Source organism: Mus caroli, chromosome 6, assembly GCF_900094665.2.
Source record: "Mus caroli chromosome 6, CAROLI_EIJ_v1.1, whole genome shotgun sequence".
Lineage (NCBI taxonomy): Eukaryota > Metazoa > Chordata > Mammalia > Rodentia > Muridae > Mus > Mus caroli.
In genome coordinates this window covers 123,167,141-123,180,654 of record NC_034575.1, presented here as the reverse complement: position 1 = coordinate 123,180,654, position 13,514 = coordinate 123,167,141, and the positions used below count along the sequence as shown (strand labels likewise).

General features: G+C 43.6%; 1 protein-coding gene across 12 annotated transcripts in view; it reads right to left on the bottom strand.

Moving 5' to 3' along the window:
* The window catches only part of Parp11 (poly(ADP-ribose) polymerase family member 11), a 52,554-nt gene that overhangs the window by 14,272 nt on the left and 24,768 nt on the right, over positions 1 to 13,514 (bottom strand). For 8 of the 12 annotated variants that reach the window (XM_029478421.1, XM_029478424.1, XM_021164586.2 and 5 more), the window contains 5 exons: positions 11,402 to 11,530; positions 10,665 to 10,785; positions 8,035 to 8,110; positions 4,400 to 4,472; positions 4,187 to 4,317 (listed from right to left, as the gene is read on the bottom strand). In XM_029478421.1, coding sequence (XP_029334281.1) covers positions 4,187 to 4,317; positions 4,400 to 4,472; positions 8,035 to 8,110; positions 10,665 to 10,785; positions 11,402 to 11,527 — 527 coding nt within the window. In that variant the 5' untranslated portion in view covers positions 11,528 to 11,530. Of the gene's footprint in view, positions 1 to 4,186; positions 4,318 to 4,399; positions 4,558 to 8,034; positions 8,111 to 10,664; positions 10,786 to 11,401; positions 11,531 to 11,692; positions 12,523 to 13,514 lie in introns of those variants that run through there. The other 4 variants (XM_021164581.2, XM_021164587.2, XM_029478427.1 and 1 more) reach the window with 4 other exon arrangements.

Here is a 13,514-nt window from a genome sequence, read left to right as displayed (position 1 = left end):
CACACACACACACACACACACACACACACACACACACACACACAACCTTAGCATCCCTTGTTGCTAGTACCCTGTATGGTCTAGTCTTTGTCACTAGTCTAAATCAATTTCCAGAGGCAAGCATTGAGTATCCACTGCTGCTCCCTCCCATGATCTCAACAAAGACCAAGTCTCTCTTCTACTCAAACTTCTCTAGTCTAGTAAGGTGAAGAAACCAACATCTAGGAGTAGCCATGCCAGTCTCCCTCACTCACCCAGTGTACAAACAAAAATCACCCACCAAGCCCTATGATCTTACATCCTGAACACCTCCAAGCCATTGCCGTTGCTCCAACACTGCAGCCCCCACCTTGGTTGAGAGGCCACCCAAAGTCTCAGTGTAATTACAGAACCATTTCCTAAACTGGTCCCCTGGCTTCGAGCTGTGATTCCAGGGCTCACCACATTAGCAGAAATGCTATTTGGGGATAGATTTAGGTCTTTATTGTGGAGGCTGACCTGCCTATTACAGGATAGCTAGCATTCCTGGCCTCTATCCACCATGTGCCAATAGCTCCTACACTCTACCACAGGACAATTAAAAATGTCTCCTTGTGATCACATGTTCCTGGTAGGAACAATCACTCCCAGCTGAGAGCCACTACTTTAAAGCTTTTCCTACAGTATAAGCTGGTGAATTATCATTGTAAACATACATATATAATTCATTCATATTCTGTCTCTGTCCATCCCTCCCTCTCTCTCTCTAGCCTTTCCATTGTTTCAGGAAAAAAACCAACAAGCAGCAGCAGTAAAACATGACCAGTTTGGCTTATAAAGTGCTGCATGGAAGGACCTGTTCATTTTAATTTGTAGCCTAGATCAAGTTGGATCAAAGCTAAAGAGGGAAGTCGAACAGTCAGCCAGCGGCACTATTTGCTCCTACATACTCTACTTCTTGGCTAGGTTTTTAAGGCCATTCACCCTAATGTTCTTCTATTTGAAAGTCTCTGAAGTTTTTTGTGCCTATTTTTTATATAAATTTTGGGTTATGATATTCCCATGTCTAAGATGCTCTCCTGTCCCCAGGCTAGTGTCAATAAACAGCAGCTTTAGGACATTCTCCCTAGTACCCTCCCCCCACCTCCCATGTCATGTCACAACACAGAGTCTCCTTTTATGGGCAAGGGTAAACTGATGCCTTTTATGTTTCCATGATAACCTGTGCTCAACCATACATCTCAGGTTGGCAGTGGCCTGGTTCTTTGACCTACAGACCTATATAACATCAAATCCCAAGAACCTACAATACTACTACTAGTACAATACTACGATCATAAAACAGTAGATCTGATGACCTGTGGGGAAATGGAAGGAGGGAAGTAAGAAAGTAATGTCCAGTATGAATCAGAGTGGACTCACTCAGGGCCTGGCTATCCAGATGGTGAGTCATAGCTTCCACATCAATGAGACCAGTGAGGCTATTTTAGTTCTTCAGGGAGATATCAGAGTGACAGGCTGCCTCTACCATAAGCCTCAGTATTTTACACTGTCATGGCAGGTATCTATGGGTTGATAGTACAGAAGATCACAAAGGGCATAAATCAAGGAAAATTTCTAGTAAGCTCTTAGCATGAAATGCTGTTGGGCTCAGCACTACATTTACTACATGGTTTTATTGAGTTCTGACTATGAAGGAGATGCGTGTGAACTCCAGTTCATAGGCTTAACTGAGAACAATAAATAGGGGCTAGAGAAGTGGCTCAGTGGTTAAGAGCACTCACTGCTCTTCCAAAGGACCCAGGTTAAATTACACGTACACAACTGGCAGCTTACAACTGTAACTCCATGATCCCATGTCCTTACAGACATACATACAGGCCAAACACCAATGTATATAAGAAAAGAAAAGCAAATTATTTTTAAAAAGAAGATATAACAGGTACTGTAGAAATGGCTCAGTGGTTAAGGTTGCTTGTTGTTCTTGTAGAGAACCAGGTTCAGGGCCTAGAACCCACAATGTAGCTCACCATCACCTGGAACTCTAGTCCCAGGGGACCTGACACACTCTTTTAACATCCATGGGCACTCGGCATGCATGTGGTACACAATATATACATGCAGGCAAAAACTAAATACACATAAAATAAATAAATCTAATTATAAAAAATGAATACATAAAAGTTTCACCAACTCACTTTAGAATAACTTTTATTCTCTTATTCTTTCATTGAAGGAATAAAAACATGAAAGAATAAAAACACAGGGAGCAGAGGCTTCTGTCTTCCCCCAAACTGAATAAAGCCTTCTTTATTCAGGTAAAGTCAGTCACTATCAGAAACAAAAGGTGTTTGGTCAAATACTCAACACTATAAAAAGCACAAGCTGAAAACCCCACTGTTATTATAAATTCTTCCAAGAATTTCTGAAACAAACTGAGGCCCGGAGAGTTGGGCCCACAGAATCCCATATACCCCTACTGCCATGCTTAGTTCTGATCGTAGAATCACCTGGGGATGGAGTCTCGCTGAGGAATACCTTAGGTTATGCTGATCTGTGGGCATGTCTTTGAGGGATCTTCTTGATTAGGTTAACTGAGATGGTCCACTGCAGGTGGCACCATTCCCTAGGCCAGAGAACTTGAACTGGGTAAGAGTGGAGAAAGCAAGCTAAGCACTAGCATGCACGTGTTCATTTGTCACTTGGCTGTGGGTGTAATGTGACAGGCTGCTTCAACATCCTTACCTTCCTTATCACTTGACTTTCCTAAAACGATGGACTGTAATTTGGAACTGTAAGCCAAATCAACTTTCGCCTTTATCTGTTTCGGTCCAGATATCTTACCATAGCAACAGGAAACAAAACTATAACAATCACTAAAAGAAAGTCAGTCTAATTCTCAAGTACACGCAAATGAGATGGGTGACAACCTGGGAATTGCTTTAAATATTTTTCAGTAACAAAACAACCAATTATGTGGTTAATCTTAGTGTATTTTTGACGAATGTTTGTTTGATTGTCTCTTTGAAATAGGGTCTCACTATGTAATAGTGTGAGCTGGCCCCAAAATTGCTCTGTAGCCCTTGAACTCAATCCTCCTGTCTTATCTTTCTGTGTGCTGGGATAGCTGGGTATGCCTCCTCACCTGACTTATAGGGCAAGCCTTAACAAATACTGAACAAGATCACAAGTACAATGGTGCTTATGACGGTAGAATCCTACTTCTGTGCTCATTTGAAATTTTTCAGAATAAATCATTGAAAGCTTATAATAAAAATACCAGAAATCAAATCACATCTACAAATGTTTATTTAAAATATTTCAGAGAACCACTTATTTTAAATAATATTTATTATAAAAGTACAACACAGTTAGTTTGGGCAACAAATTAAATTTTATATAATGAGCTTTATTTTTAGGTTAGAGGCACATTGAGAATTCTAACAGTCATTTCTAACTTAGATTTAGTAATGAATAGAGATTTAAAAACCCACAGCACAAATTCTGAATGAAGCAAGAAATTTGAAGGTAAATTACAAAGTGTTCCTTCAAACAAAAGCAAAACGCTACAGGAAGACTAGTATAACTCCTTGTTCTTTGTTTTTTAAGTCAGTGTTTCTAATTTGAGTCAAAGATTCCTAATTCAATCTAAGGGCTGAAGCAAGCAAGCCACAGAAAAGCTACAGAGCTTCACTTCAACCAAGATGCAATTCTGGACCTAGCAAAGAAGACGCTTCTCCCACTGCACAGGCTGAACTCTACTGAGAAAAGCTCTCTTCTACTCTCCAAGGATGGAGGGGGGCTGAGAGGCCAGCAAGGGGCTGCAGAGATGGCTCCATGCTTAAGAGTACTTAGTGCTCTTGCAGGACCCACAGAGTGGCTCATAACTGCCTGTAACTCCAGGACCAGGACATAGAATGCTTCTCGGACTTCCTCAGGCACCATGCATGCACGTGGTGCACAGACATACATGGAGGCAAAATAGTTATATACATAAAATAAGATAAATAAATGTAGAGTAAAATTACGGCATGGCAAGAGAAGAGCAGCTTTCAAACAAAACAAGCAAAAAGCTATATGAAGAATAGTCTAACTCTTGGTTTGTTGTTTGTTTTTTAAGGCAGTACAGCTAACCTCTGTGTGTGGCCATCTCTAACTTAGAAGAATGAGAGGAGAGAGAGCAAGGAGGGATGAGAAAGTGGCTTACCTGCAAAAGAACTCCCATAAGTCTAAGTTTTGGATCCTTTGAATCCTTTTAATTCGGTTCCGATCCATTGTTTTCCCAAAAAGACTGGCCACTTCATTATACTCGTGCGTCTGGTTCTGCAGGGAAACCAGCTGGGAGAGGAAGACGACAGTTTAGCAGGCCTTGTCCACCGACGGCCCAGGACCGCCTGTCCTACAGTCCACCTGCTCCTACCTGGTAGGGAACGTCAGGGTTCACGTTCTCCCAGTGGGTTGGCATGGGGATGGCCTCATTTTCACAGATGTAACTTCAAACAGCAAAAGACAGAGCAGAGCGTCAGAAGCAGGTTAGAATCATGTCGGGGTTTAGCCTTTCCTCCACAGCTGAGGTTTCTGTTTGCAAGGCATTATGACAAATGCGATTAAGTTTAACCCTTGGCTTCACTTAAAAATATTTACTGAATGACTGTTTCCTAATTTTAACATGCTGAATTATAAAGTATGATGAGAATATACAAATCTACACAGCTTCAACATTTCAAAAACAGGCAATTCAATTTATTTTGTTGAAATTTCTATAAAATGTGAAGAATGTTTCAGTCAAAGAAAAGGGATTTCTAAGAAAAATTAGGATGACTTTTTTTAAAAAAAATCAAAGTGTTTCTTCATATTCCTACTGAATGAAACTGAGAATTCTAGCAGCCACTGCTGTCCTCCAGGACAGCTCAGCCTCCCCTTCCTCTGTCCCACAAGACCTGATCCAGCCCTCCCTTCTCTGCGACTATTTCTGCAGACAGTACATCCTGACTTGCCCAGCAGCAAATCTTAAAAGCCATCAGATACAGTCATGCCACAGGACACAGACAGAGAGAGAGGATGGTGAGAGATTTCACTAGCGAACAGTCAACAGGCATACCAACCTTCCTTGGAAACCAAAAGTTAGTGGAAGAAACTTACAAACTTACAAACTTTAGCTCCCTTTTGTCAAATTTCATAAAATTTTTAGAAAAAATCCCAATACCATATATATATATATTTTTTAAGACTTTATTTGTATGTGTGTGTATCTGTGTATGAGTGTGCTACGTGGGTGTGGGTGGCTGCAGAAGGCAGAGGAGGTATCCAATCCCCTGGAGCTGCAGTCACAGTCAGTTGTGAGGTACAGGTGTGGGTGCTGGGAACCATTCAAAGAATGTCCCATGGGCTGGAGAGATGGATCAGCTGTTAAAGGCTAGGTTCACAACCAAAAATATAAGAATGTTCCAAATGTGGCAAGAAGGGCAGAGTGGGACCCTCTCTCCAGCTCCAGCCACTGTTCTGTCAGTTCTTACACTTCACTCCATCTCCACACACACACTGTTTCTGCTTTCGTTTGCTTATTTGCTTGACACAGGTTTCTCTGTGTATCCCTGGCTATCCTGGAACTTGCTCTGTAGACCAGGCTAGCTTCAAACTCACAGAGATCCACCTGCATCTGCCTCCCCTGTGCTGGGACTAAAGGCGTACACAAGTCATTGTTTCTAGATCCAGATGTCCTTTCAGAGCCTCCTCAGTTCAGAAAGCCAATTTTTAGCCAACACAAATGGCATCACAAAACACCCATTTTTTTTTGTTGTTGTTCATTTAATCAATTCTTATCAAGCTCTTTATCAGTATGTACCCAGTCTCCTCTTCTCATGGCCAAAGGGAAGTGCAGCACATGGCTGGCACTTAATCAACACTCAATGAGTAAAGGCCTGCTCTGCTGCAGACACACACAATTCCACCCATCTATGCACGGCCAGAGGGAGCGTAAAAGAAGATATGCATCCCAGACCAGGGGAAGGGGGACTCAAGAGCTTCTGCTGTGGTGTGTCTTCCTCGGGGCTTGGTGTGTCATCTACAGACTGCCCAGTGTGGCTCTGCATTGGTGCAGGGAAAAGTGGGCAGTTCCCGAGGATTTGGGGTCCAAATTACAGGAGAGCTTGGTTGCAGAACCATCACGGATTTAACTGCATTGCTCCTGGTGCTACTCAGCTTGCTTCAACTTCTGCTACTCCAGTCAGAGTGCTGCAAAGACCAAAGCTACCCATTTGTTATTTCATGTGCCCAAGAAGGACGTCTCTAAAGTGGGACTCCAGAGTCAAAGGATGTACTGACTGACAACTATGATGCATGGATGCCCAAATGGAGCCTTGGAACATTGCACTTATTGACCTTCTCACCAGGAACGTGGAGGGTACCTATCATCCGTCCAGCAACATCTCCAGGAAAATATGTTAGCCCACTTTGGCATTTCAGTCAGTCTGCTAACAAAGGAGCCTGGCATAAACTCATATTTTCTTCATTATGAGCATGATAGGAGGAACATTCAAATTTTCTTAAGGGAGTTCTAGAAGATCTTCAAATACTACAGGAGTTATTATTTAAATTAATTTCAACACTGAGTTGTTTTTTGAAAGGTCTCCCACTCCCCCCCCCCCCCAACACACACGCACTTTGTTCAATGTGTCTTCCAGCTGTATGGAAAGGTTTAAAAAACGTGTATGTACCTATGGACTTCACAGGGCACACATTCGCCAGGCTTTAAGGAGTGCCCAGCATCATCCTGCATCCGCCCGCTAACCTTTCTGCATCAGCACCTCCTGACTGCTATCCCCTGGAGCTTCCCTACTTAACTCCTCCCCTGTCATTATTGCCTCAATTGTTGTCCTCAGCTCCGGTCACACCATAACACACACACACCCCACCCCCTAGTCAGCCCTTTCTGTCTCTGTTGTGCAGTTTGTATAGTCTGAGACAGAAGGAAATGGCTCAGCATGTATATAACATCATACCTACTAATACCTTCCATTATTGTGTCTCATCCCCCTACTACACACTACAGAGGATAACGCTTGCTGTATCCTATTCCTGCCCATGAGGAATGCATACATGGTGCAGCAGGTAGAAACATTCTCTGTGTTCCACAGACCCAGGAAAACCATCATTATCTTTTAAATTATGATGTTAGAATGCAAGTCAAACATCTTGATAAAGAAAAAGTGTTTATTTTCTTTCTAGTTTCTTCAACCCTTTTCTTGGCTCTACTTTTCCTAGAACGCCCTGGAAGGAGCAAGGCGACTCCTTACAACTCACACGCTCGCTCAGATAATGTTTCTGAGCTGCGTCCTAAGTTCTCCAAATAGAAAAAGAAAATCAATATTTGCTTGAGTGGTCGTTCTAGAAAATAGGAGATACACTCTGAAATGTTTTCACTTGATTTCCCTTCCCATGTGCAACAAATAAAGTATTTATTACATCTGGCTCTTAGCAATTCTTTTTCAGTCTATAGATGGCAAAGGGAACCAAAAGGAAATCGTGCACCCCAGGTGCTTCAGGGAAGATGCTGCACTGCTGTCCACAGTGGATGTGCTGCCCCAGGTTTTTGGTCACCTTGGACTGGCGTTATATACATGAGACACAGATGTACAAGTAGATACCCAATGGGAATCTACATTAGTGCAGGGGCACACCAAATGGGCAGTTCTCTAAGATTTATGGTCAAATTTCTGGAAAATTCTGTGACCATATGTCCAGTTTAAATTCAAACATAAGCTCAATAGCCTATTTTAAGCAAAAAACATATGGCACCTTGTAATTATCATGCATGTCTAAGAATTGAAGAAAATTACACATGACAAACAAGAATGAAAGGAAACAGTGACAGAAGATAACGATGACTCCATCAGTGAACACAAGGTTTAATAAATACTGCAAAGGTTATTCCATGGAATGTCAGTCTACCTAGGTTTCTGCCAAAGAGTAAGAAAGAGCAGGGGGAGGGCAGCCCCGTCTGACTGCCCGACTGCCCGCCCACCCACCCACCCTCCGTGGGACCCGTTATAGTACCTGAAGGCACTGATGGAGAAAGGGGCCCTCTTTATTAGGCGCTGTTTCCCAGTGACGAGATTCATCTGCTTCATTTCTGAAGACAAAGATAGACACATCCGGTTAGCCACAGCAGCATACAGTGCAGAATAGTGCCACAATACATGAAGGTTACACAGCTTTGGAGAGAGCTGACAGCTGGTATGTGACTTTTTATCATGTTGCAAAGGTGCCAGGCAGCACCTTCCTTCAGTGCTTGATCTAAGGCCCACACCAAGATGCTTATCTCACAAGGTGTTGTTCCTCTGTGTGTTAAACTGACACCAAAATACAAGAATTCTAAAGGCAGGAAAGTTAAGAGTATAGAACAAAATCATCTAAAATCTTTTACTGGATTTGTTACATGTAGAAGTACACTCTGGTTTCCCTAATAATTTGAAAATCAGAAAGAGGCTGTTTTCATATAAAATCTGCACAATGAACAGCATTTCAAAAATGTACATGTTTCTTTACTCCTCTTTAAACTGAAGACCTAAATCAAAGGCAGGGAGGGAGAGACGAGAGGGGAGAGGGGAGAGGGGAGAGGGGAGAAGGAGAGCCTGGCCATAGATCTCAGTAACAGAAGACCACTATCTGGTCAGCTCCTTCTGTCCACACCTCAGTTATAGCACTATCTACTGGGTCCATTTTATCACCTCCCAACCAGGCTGTGAATCTTAGCATAATACTAGTCAGGTTGCACACCTGATGCCACTGCACTTGTCAAATGCTGGTGCTGAGTGTGCTCTGCCACTCCTGTACTCACCAGAGCACTGTCACAATTCTCATCTCAAACCTGTGGCGTCACTGTCACAGCTGTCTCCATCTGAACTTACTTTCCATGACTTTCACAGGGAAAAGCTGGTCAGTGGTAGGGTGACTGGGGTTAACCCTGAAAACATGTGGAAAACTGTACCATTCATTCGCTGGCTGCCACATACTGCTGGGATACTTTAGCAAGGAATTTTTTTATTTGTTTTTTTTTTTATATATATATGGGGTCTCATGTCCACAAAGATGGCCTAGAACTCATTATGCAGCTAAGACTGGCCTTGAATTTCTGATCCTCCTGCCTCCCTATCCTGAGTTCTGGGATTACAGGCATGTACTAGCAAGCCTGGTTTATGCTCTGCTAGGGTTCCATTCGTGCTAGGCAAGTATTCTACCAACTGAAATACATTCTGAGTGTCTAAAAAGACATTCTGGATAAGTTCTATTTCCTGGTGGAATCTCCCAAGGAGTATAGCTCACTAGTGACTACTCTTAGACACAGTGGCCTGCTGAACACCTACCATACACTTTAACAAGTGGCAGCCCCTTTCTGAAGCCTGACGTCTGTGTATATCACACTGTGTCTGTTTTCCCTCCCAAACTGTGCTTGTACACACTAGTAAAGAACTCTGGTAACATCTGCCAAGCACCTTCTGCCTGCCTAGAACAGAAACATCAATGCCGGTGTTCCCCCATGGGCGGCCTGTTTCCTAACGCTAGTTTTTAAAGTCAGGATTGGTTGAAGGTAAAAATATGGTGGTTTTCATTCTTTTTAAATTTAATTTATCTATCTATTCTTTGATTTATTCTTGATAATGAGCAACTGCAAGGAAAGCAGGTTTGTAGGATGGCATTTTGGGCCAAACCCTTTCCACTTCTGGAAAAGCATTTCGGGCCTTCTGCTCCATTCTCAGCACATCAGCACTACCATGGTTGGAAAGACACAGCTCAGTAACTGGAGAAGAATAGCTAGAAGGCTGAGGTGTAGAGCCACTAGATGTACAGTGATTGAGACACTGGCCCACTCACACCTCCTTCACATCAAAGACATAAACAGTGTGAAGGCAGCCTGGGACTTACGGGCTGAATTCAATAGTGCTTTCCTGAGACACCTGATAACATGGCCCTGCATGGGGGTGAAAGACAGGGTGGCATGCGTCCAAACTGAGGCTGATCTGCACATCAGCTGGGCTCATCCGTGAAAGAACCAGGGAAATGAGGAACCACCCCAAGAGCAGCCACTGAAGAGGCAGCCATTTGACCTAAGTAGCAGCAGAAAGGTCACATGGCTTCACTTTGCCTTGAGATAGTCACCAGCCAACAGTGACTTCCTCTTTTATTATCAGCTTGATCTGTAAGATAAAAAGGTTCCCAATTCAAAGCAATCTCCAGCCTGCTGGGGTGCAGAGTAAATTAAAAGCTGTAAGACAGGCATAGCATTACAGACCTGCAATCCAGCTACTCCAAGGGCTGAGGCAGGAGGATTGTGAGTTTAAGACCAGCCCAACAATACAGGGAGACCTCACCTCAAAAAACAAAAAAACAAAAACAAAAACAAAACAAAAAGCAAAGACAAAACCAAAAGTTATAAAGAGCTTTATATGAACTCAAGACACATGGCCAACAGCACATATGTTAACAGACAAGAACACAGAAACATGCTTTTATCAATGGCAGGGCTGCTCAAGAGTCGACAGTGCAGTTTTGATTGAGCAGAGAACAGGAGAATTTACTTCATGCTTCAGACATCTGGGCTAATCCTGCACTTCAGAGCTGCAGACTGCACTGTGCTGAGAGTCTAGGAATATTCTAGAAACACACGACTAGGCGGGGAAACATACCTGCAAAGTCTATCTTGTAGCTGAATTTGGAAGTAGTAAAGGAAATGGAGCCACAAGGGTTTGTTTTGAAGCTTTTTTCGATATCTTCACTGCTAACTGAACATTGAATGTTGGTATCCGGCTTTAAGACAAACCAGAAAGTTGCATTTACCAGCTGTTCACAGTGATGGGTTGGCCGCAGAAGTGGAGCTGAGGTCCCAGGGACAGAGAATGAGGGATCCTACTGCCTGTTGCTCTCCCTCCCACAAACACAGGGAAAGGCACGCCAAGACTGCTCGTGGGAAGTTATTAATGACTCCGGGGGAAGCGGCTACTGGGACAAGGGTCTCTGTCACAGCCTTTTCACAAGGTCCTCAGGATTACTCCACGGGGCTCACAGTAAACCTTTCACCAGCCTGGGAACCATAAGATGGGAGGAAAAAAACAAATCCCCAAACTACAAGTTCCTCTGTGGGCACTCAAGACGCATAAAGTACCTAACATGATACCCAGAGCAGGTGCTGAACACGGATAGCCACTCTTCCCTCCCTGTTTCCACCAGATCCGGCCGGAGTCCATCACCCAGGCATGCTCCCTGTCTAAGCTCGCCACTGTTTCTGAGAGGTTACAGCCAGGGGAGGACACAGGCTCCTAGCTACTCTGCTTCCCATTAGGAAAGAGCTGGTTCTTTCCAGTTTTCCATGAGCATGACTCGACACACCAGCGAGCCCTGGCCTGTGAAGCTCAGGGCAGGGTACCTGAAACATGTGCCACTTCCCACATTCCGCCAGGTAGAACCAGCCCCACTGTGTGTCCGATGTGTCCATGTCGTCCACATCACTGTCTGTCTTCTTGGGAAAGAACTCCTCTGTCTTGTGAAACATCTTCTGGAAAGCCAGTGAGAGGTGGAGAAGGAAATACCCATTAATGACCAATGTTCTTTATGGAATATTCTATTTCATTACCAAGAGCCAGATTCCAACGTCTTTCCCACTGTGCCACATGACACCTATCTGCATCCTGGCCCTGAAGCAGCTTAACAAACACACCAGGCTGATGATCCTCCTTAGGTGGCATATGTCAGAGCCCATGCAGCCCAGGAAGGAGGTCATTATTTGCCCATGGTCTTGTTAGGAGCCCCTGCACCAAAACTGCTTAAGACCAGATGCATCCTCTTTGCTACTTCAAACAGTCATCTCATTTAATGGCATGAAGAGACATTTCTAAAATGTGACATGAAGAATAAAAAAGGCTATAAAAGTAAAGAATAATACAATAATGTTTTAGTTAAAATATATCTATACTTGCTTTCATAAACACATGGATATATGCGTGAGTGTGTCCAAGCGTTCATGTACCCAGGAAAGTTTGAATAGATATGATAACCTGTCCCAGTGTCTTCTAAGCATCAAGGTGACCAGAGTGTAAGTGCAGCAGTGGTGACAATCTCTAATTCTTACATGGTCCTGACTATGTGTCAAGTGATCACCTAAGAACTGTAGAGGTGACTTCTTTCAGCTTAACAACAACCTCTATGAGACAGGCACTCCTAGTATAAATGGTCGCGCAGCAGGGAGCTCGGCTCAGGCAGACTGGCCACAGGATCTAGACACGGAAGCGACACACTATGCTGCTTTATGCTGCATGAGCAATGGGTGTGTACAGTGCTGACTAGAGCATTAATTGATGCATACTTAATCTTTGAAAGGAAAAAAAAAAGCTGACATTCTTGGATAGAAACTGTGATGAAGTCATCAGAAAAGGGACCCAGTGACTGATAAAAATGATTTAACTTCATTTGGAATTTGACTTACTATCATCATCTTTAAACTATTCATTTAAATTGGAATAGTCTAACTCTGGCTGTACCACCCTGAATGGGCCTGATCTCCGTAGCTGAGCAGGGTCAAGCCTGGTGAGTACTTGGATGTCGACATCCCAGTCTAGATGATGAGAGACAAGCTCTGTAGCTTCTTAGAAACAGAGATGTAGAAACATCAAAACAAAGCTCTGGGCCTCGTGGTGCATGCCTTCAGTCCCAGCACTGAGGAGCCAGCAGCAAGTGAATCTCTTTGAGTTTGATGCCAGAGTGGTTTACTTACAGAGTTCCAGGGCAGCCAAAGCTACATAGAAGATTCTCTTTCAAAAACCCAGTAAGTAAACCAGTACATTTAACAAATAAACAAACAAATTAATGTGCGTGAGCAACATGGCATTCTCCTTGCAGGAACTTAGAGTACTTCCGCTGCAGCATGCCTGCCCATTACTAGAGTACTTCCGCTGCAGCGTGCCTGCCCATTACTAGAGTACTTCCGCTGCAGCGTGCCTGCCCATTACTAGAGTACTTCCGCTGCAGCGTGCCTGCCCATTACTAGAGTACTTCTGCTGCAGCGTGCCTGCCCATCACACTTTGATCCCTGCCATTCTCTTACCTTCCTTTCCCAGTGACCCAATGCTATCACTTCATAATGGATCTCTCAGAGGTGGGTGTGTTTGTGTGTAATCTTGTATAAAAACATCAATACTGGCATATGCCAAAATATGATCCCCTATACCTTTGGTTGTTTTTAACAAAGAATCTGTATTGCTTGATAAGCTGAAAAATATTCTTATGCCATTAGATAAAATGCAGAAGCGGTGTAGCCCAGGAGAGGGTCTCCTTACTTGGTTTTGGTCACATTGTCCACACGAAGCAGAAGCTGAAGCTCCTTGCTCACTGTGCTCACTGTGCTGCTCACTGTGCTGCTCACTGTGCTCACTGTGCTGTTCACTGTGCTGTTCACTGTGCTGCTCACTGTGCTGCTCACTGTGCTGACTGTACTGCTCACTGTGCCGCTCACTGTGCTGCTCACTGTGCTGCTCACTGTGCTG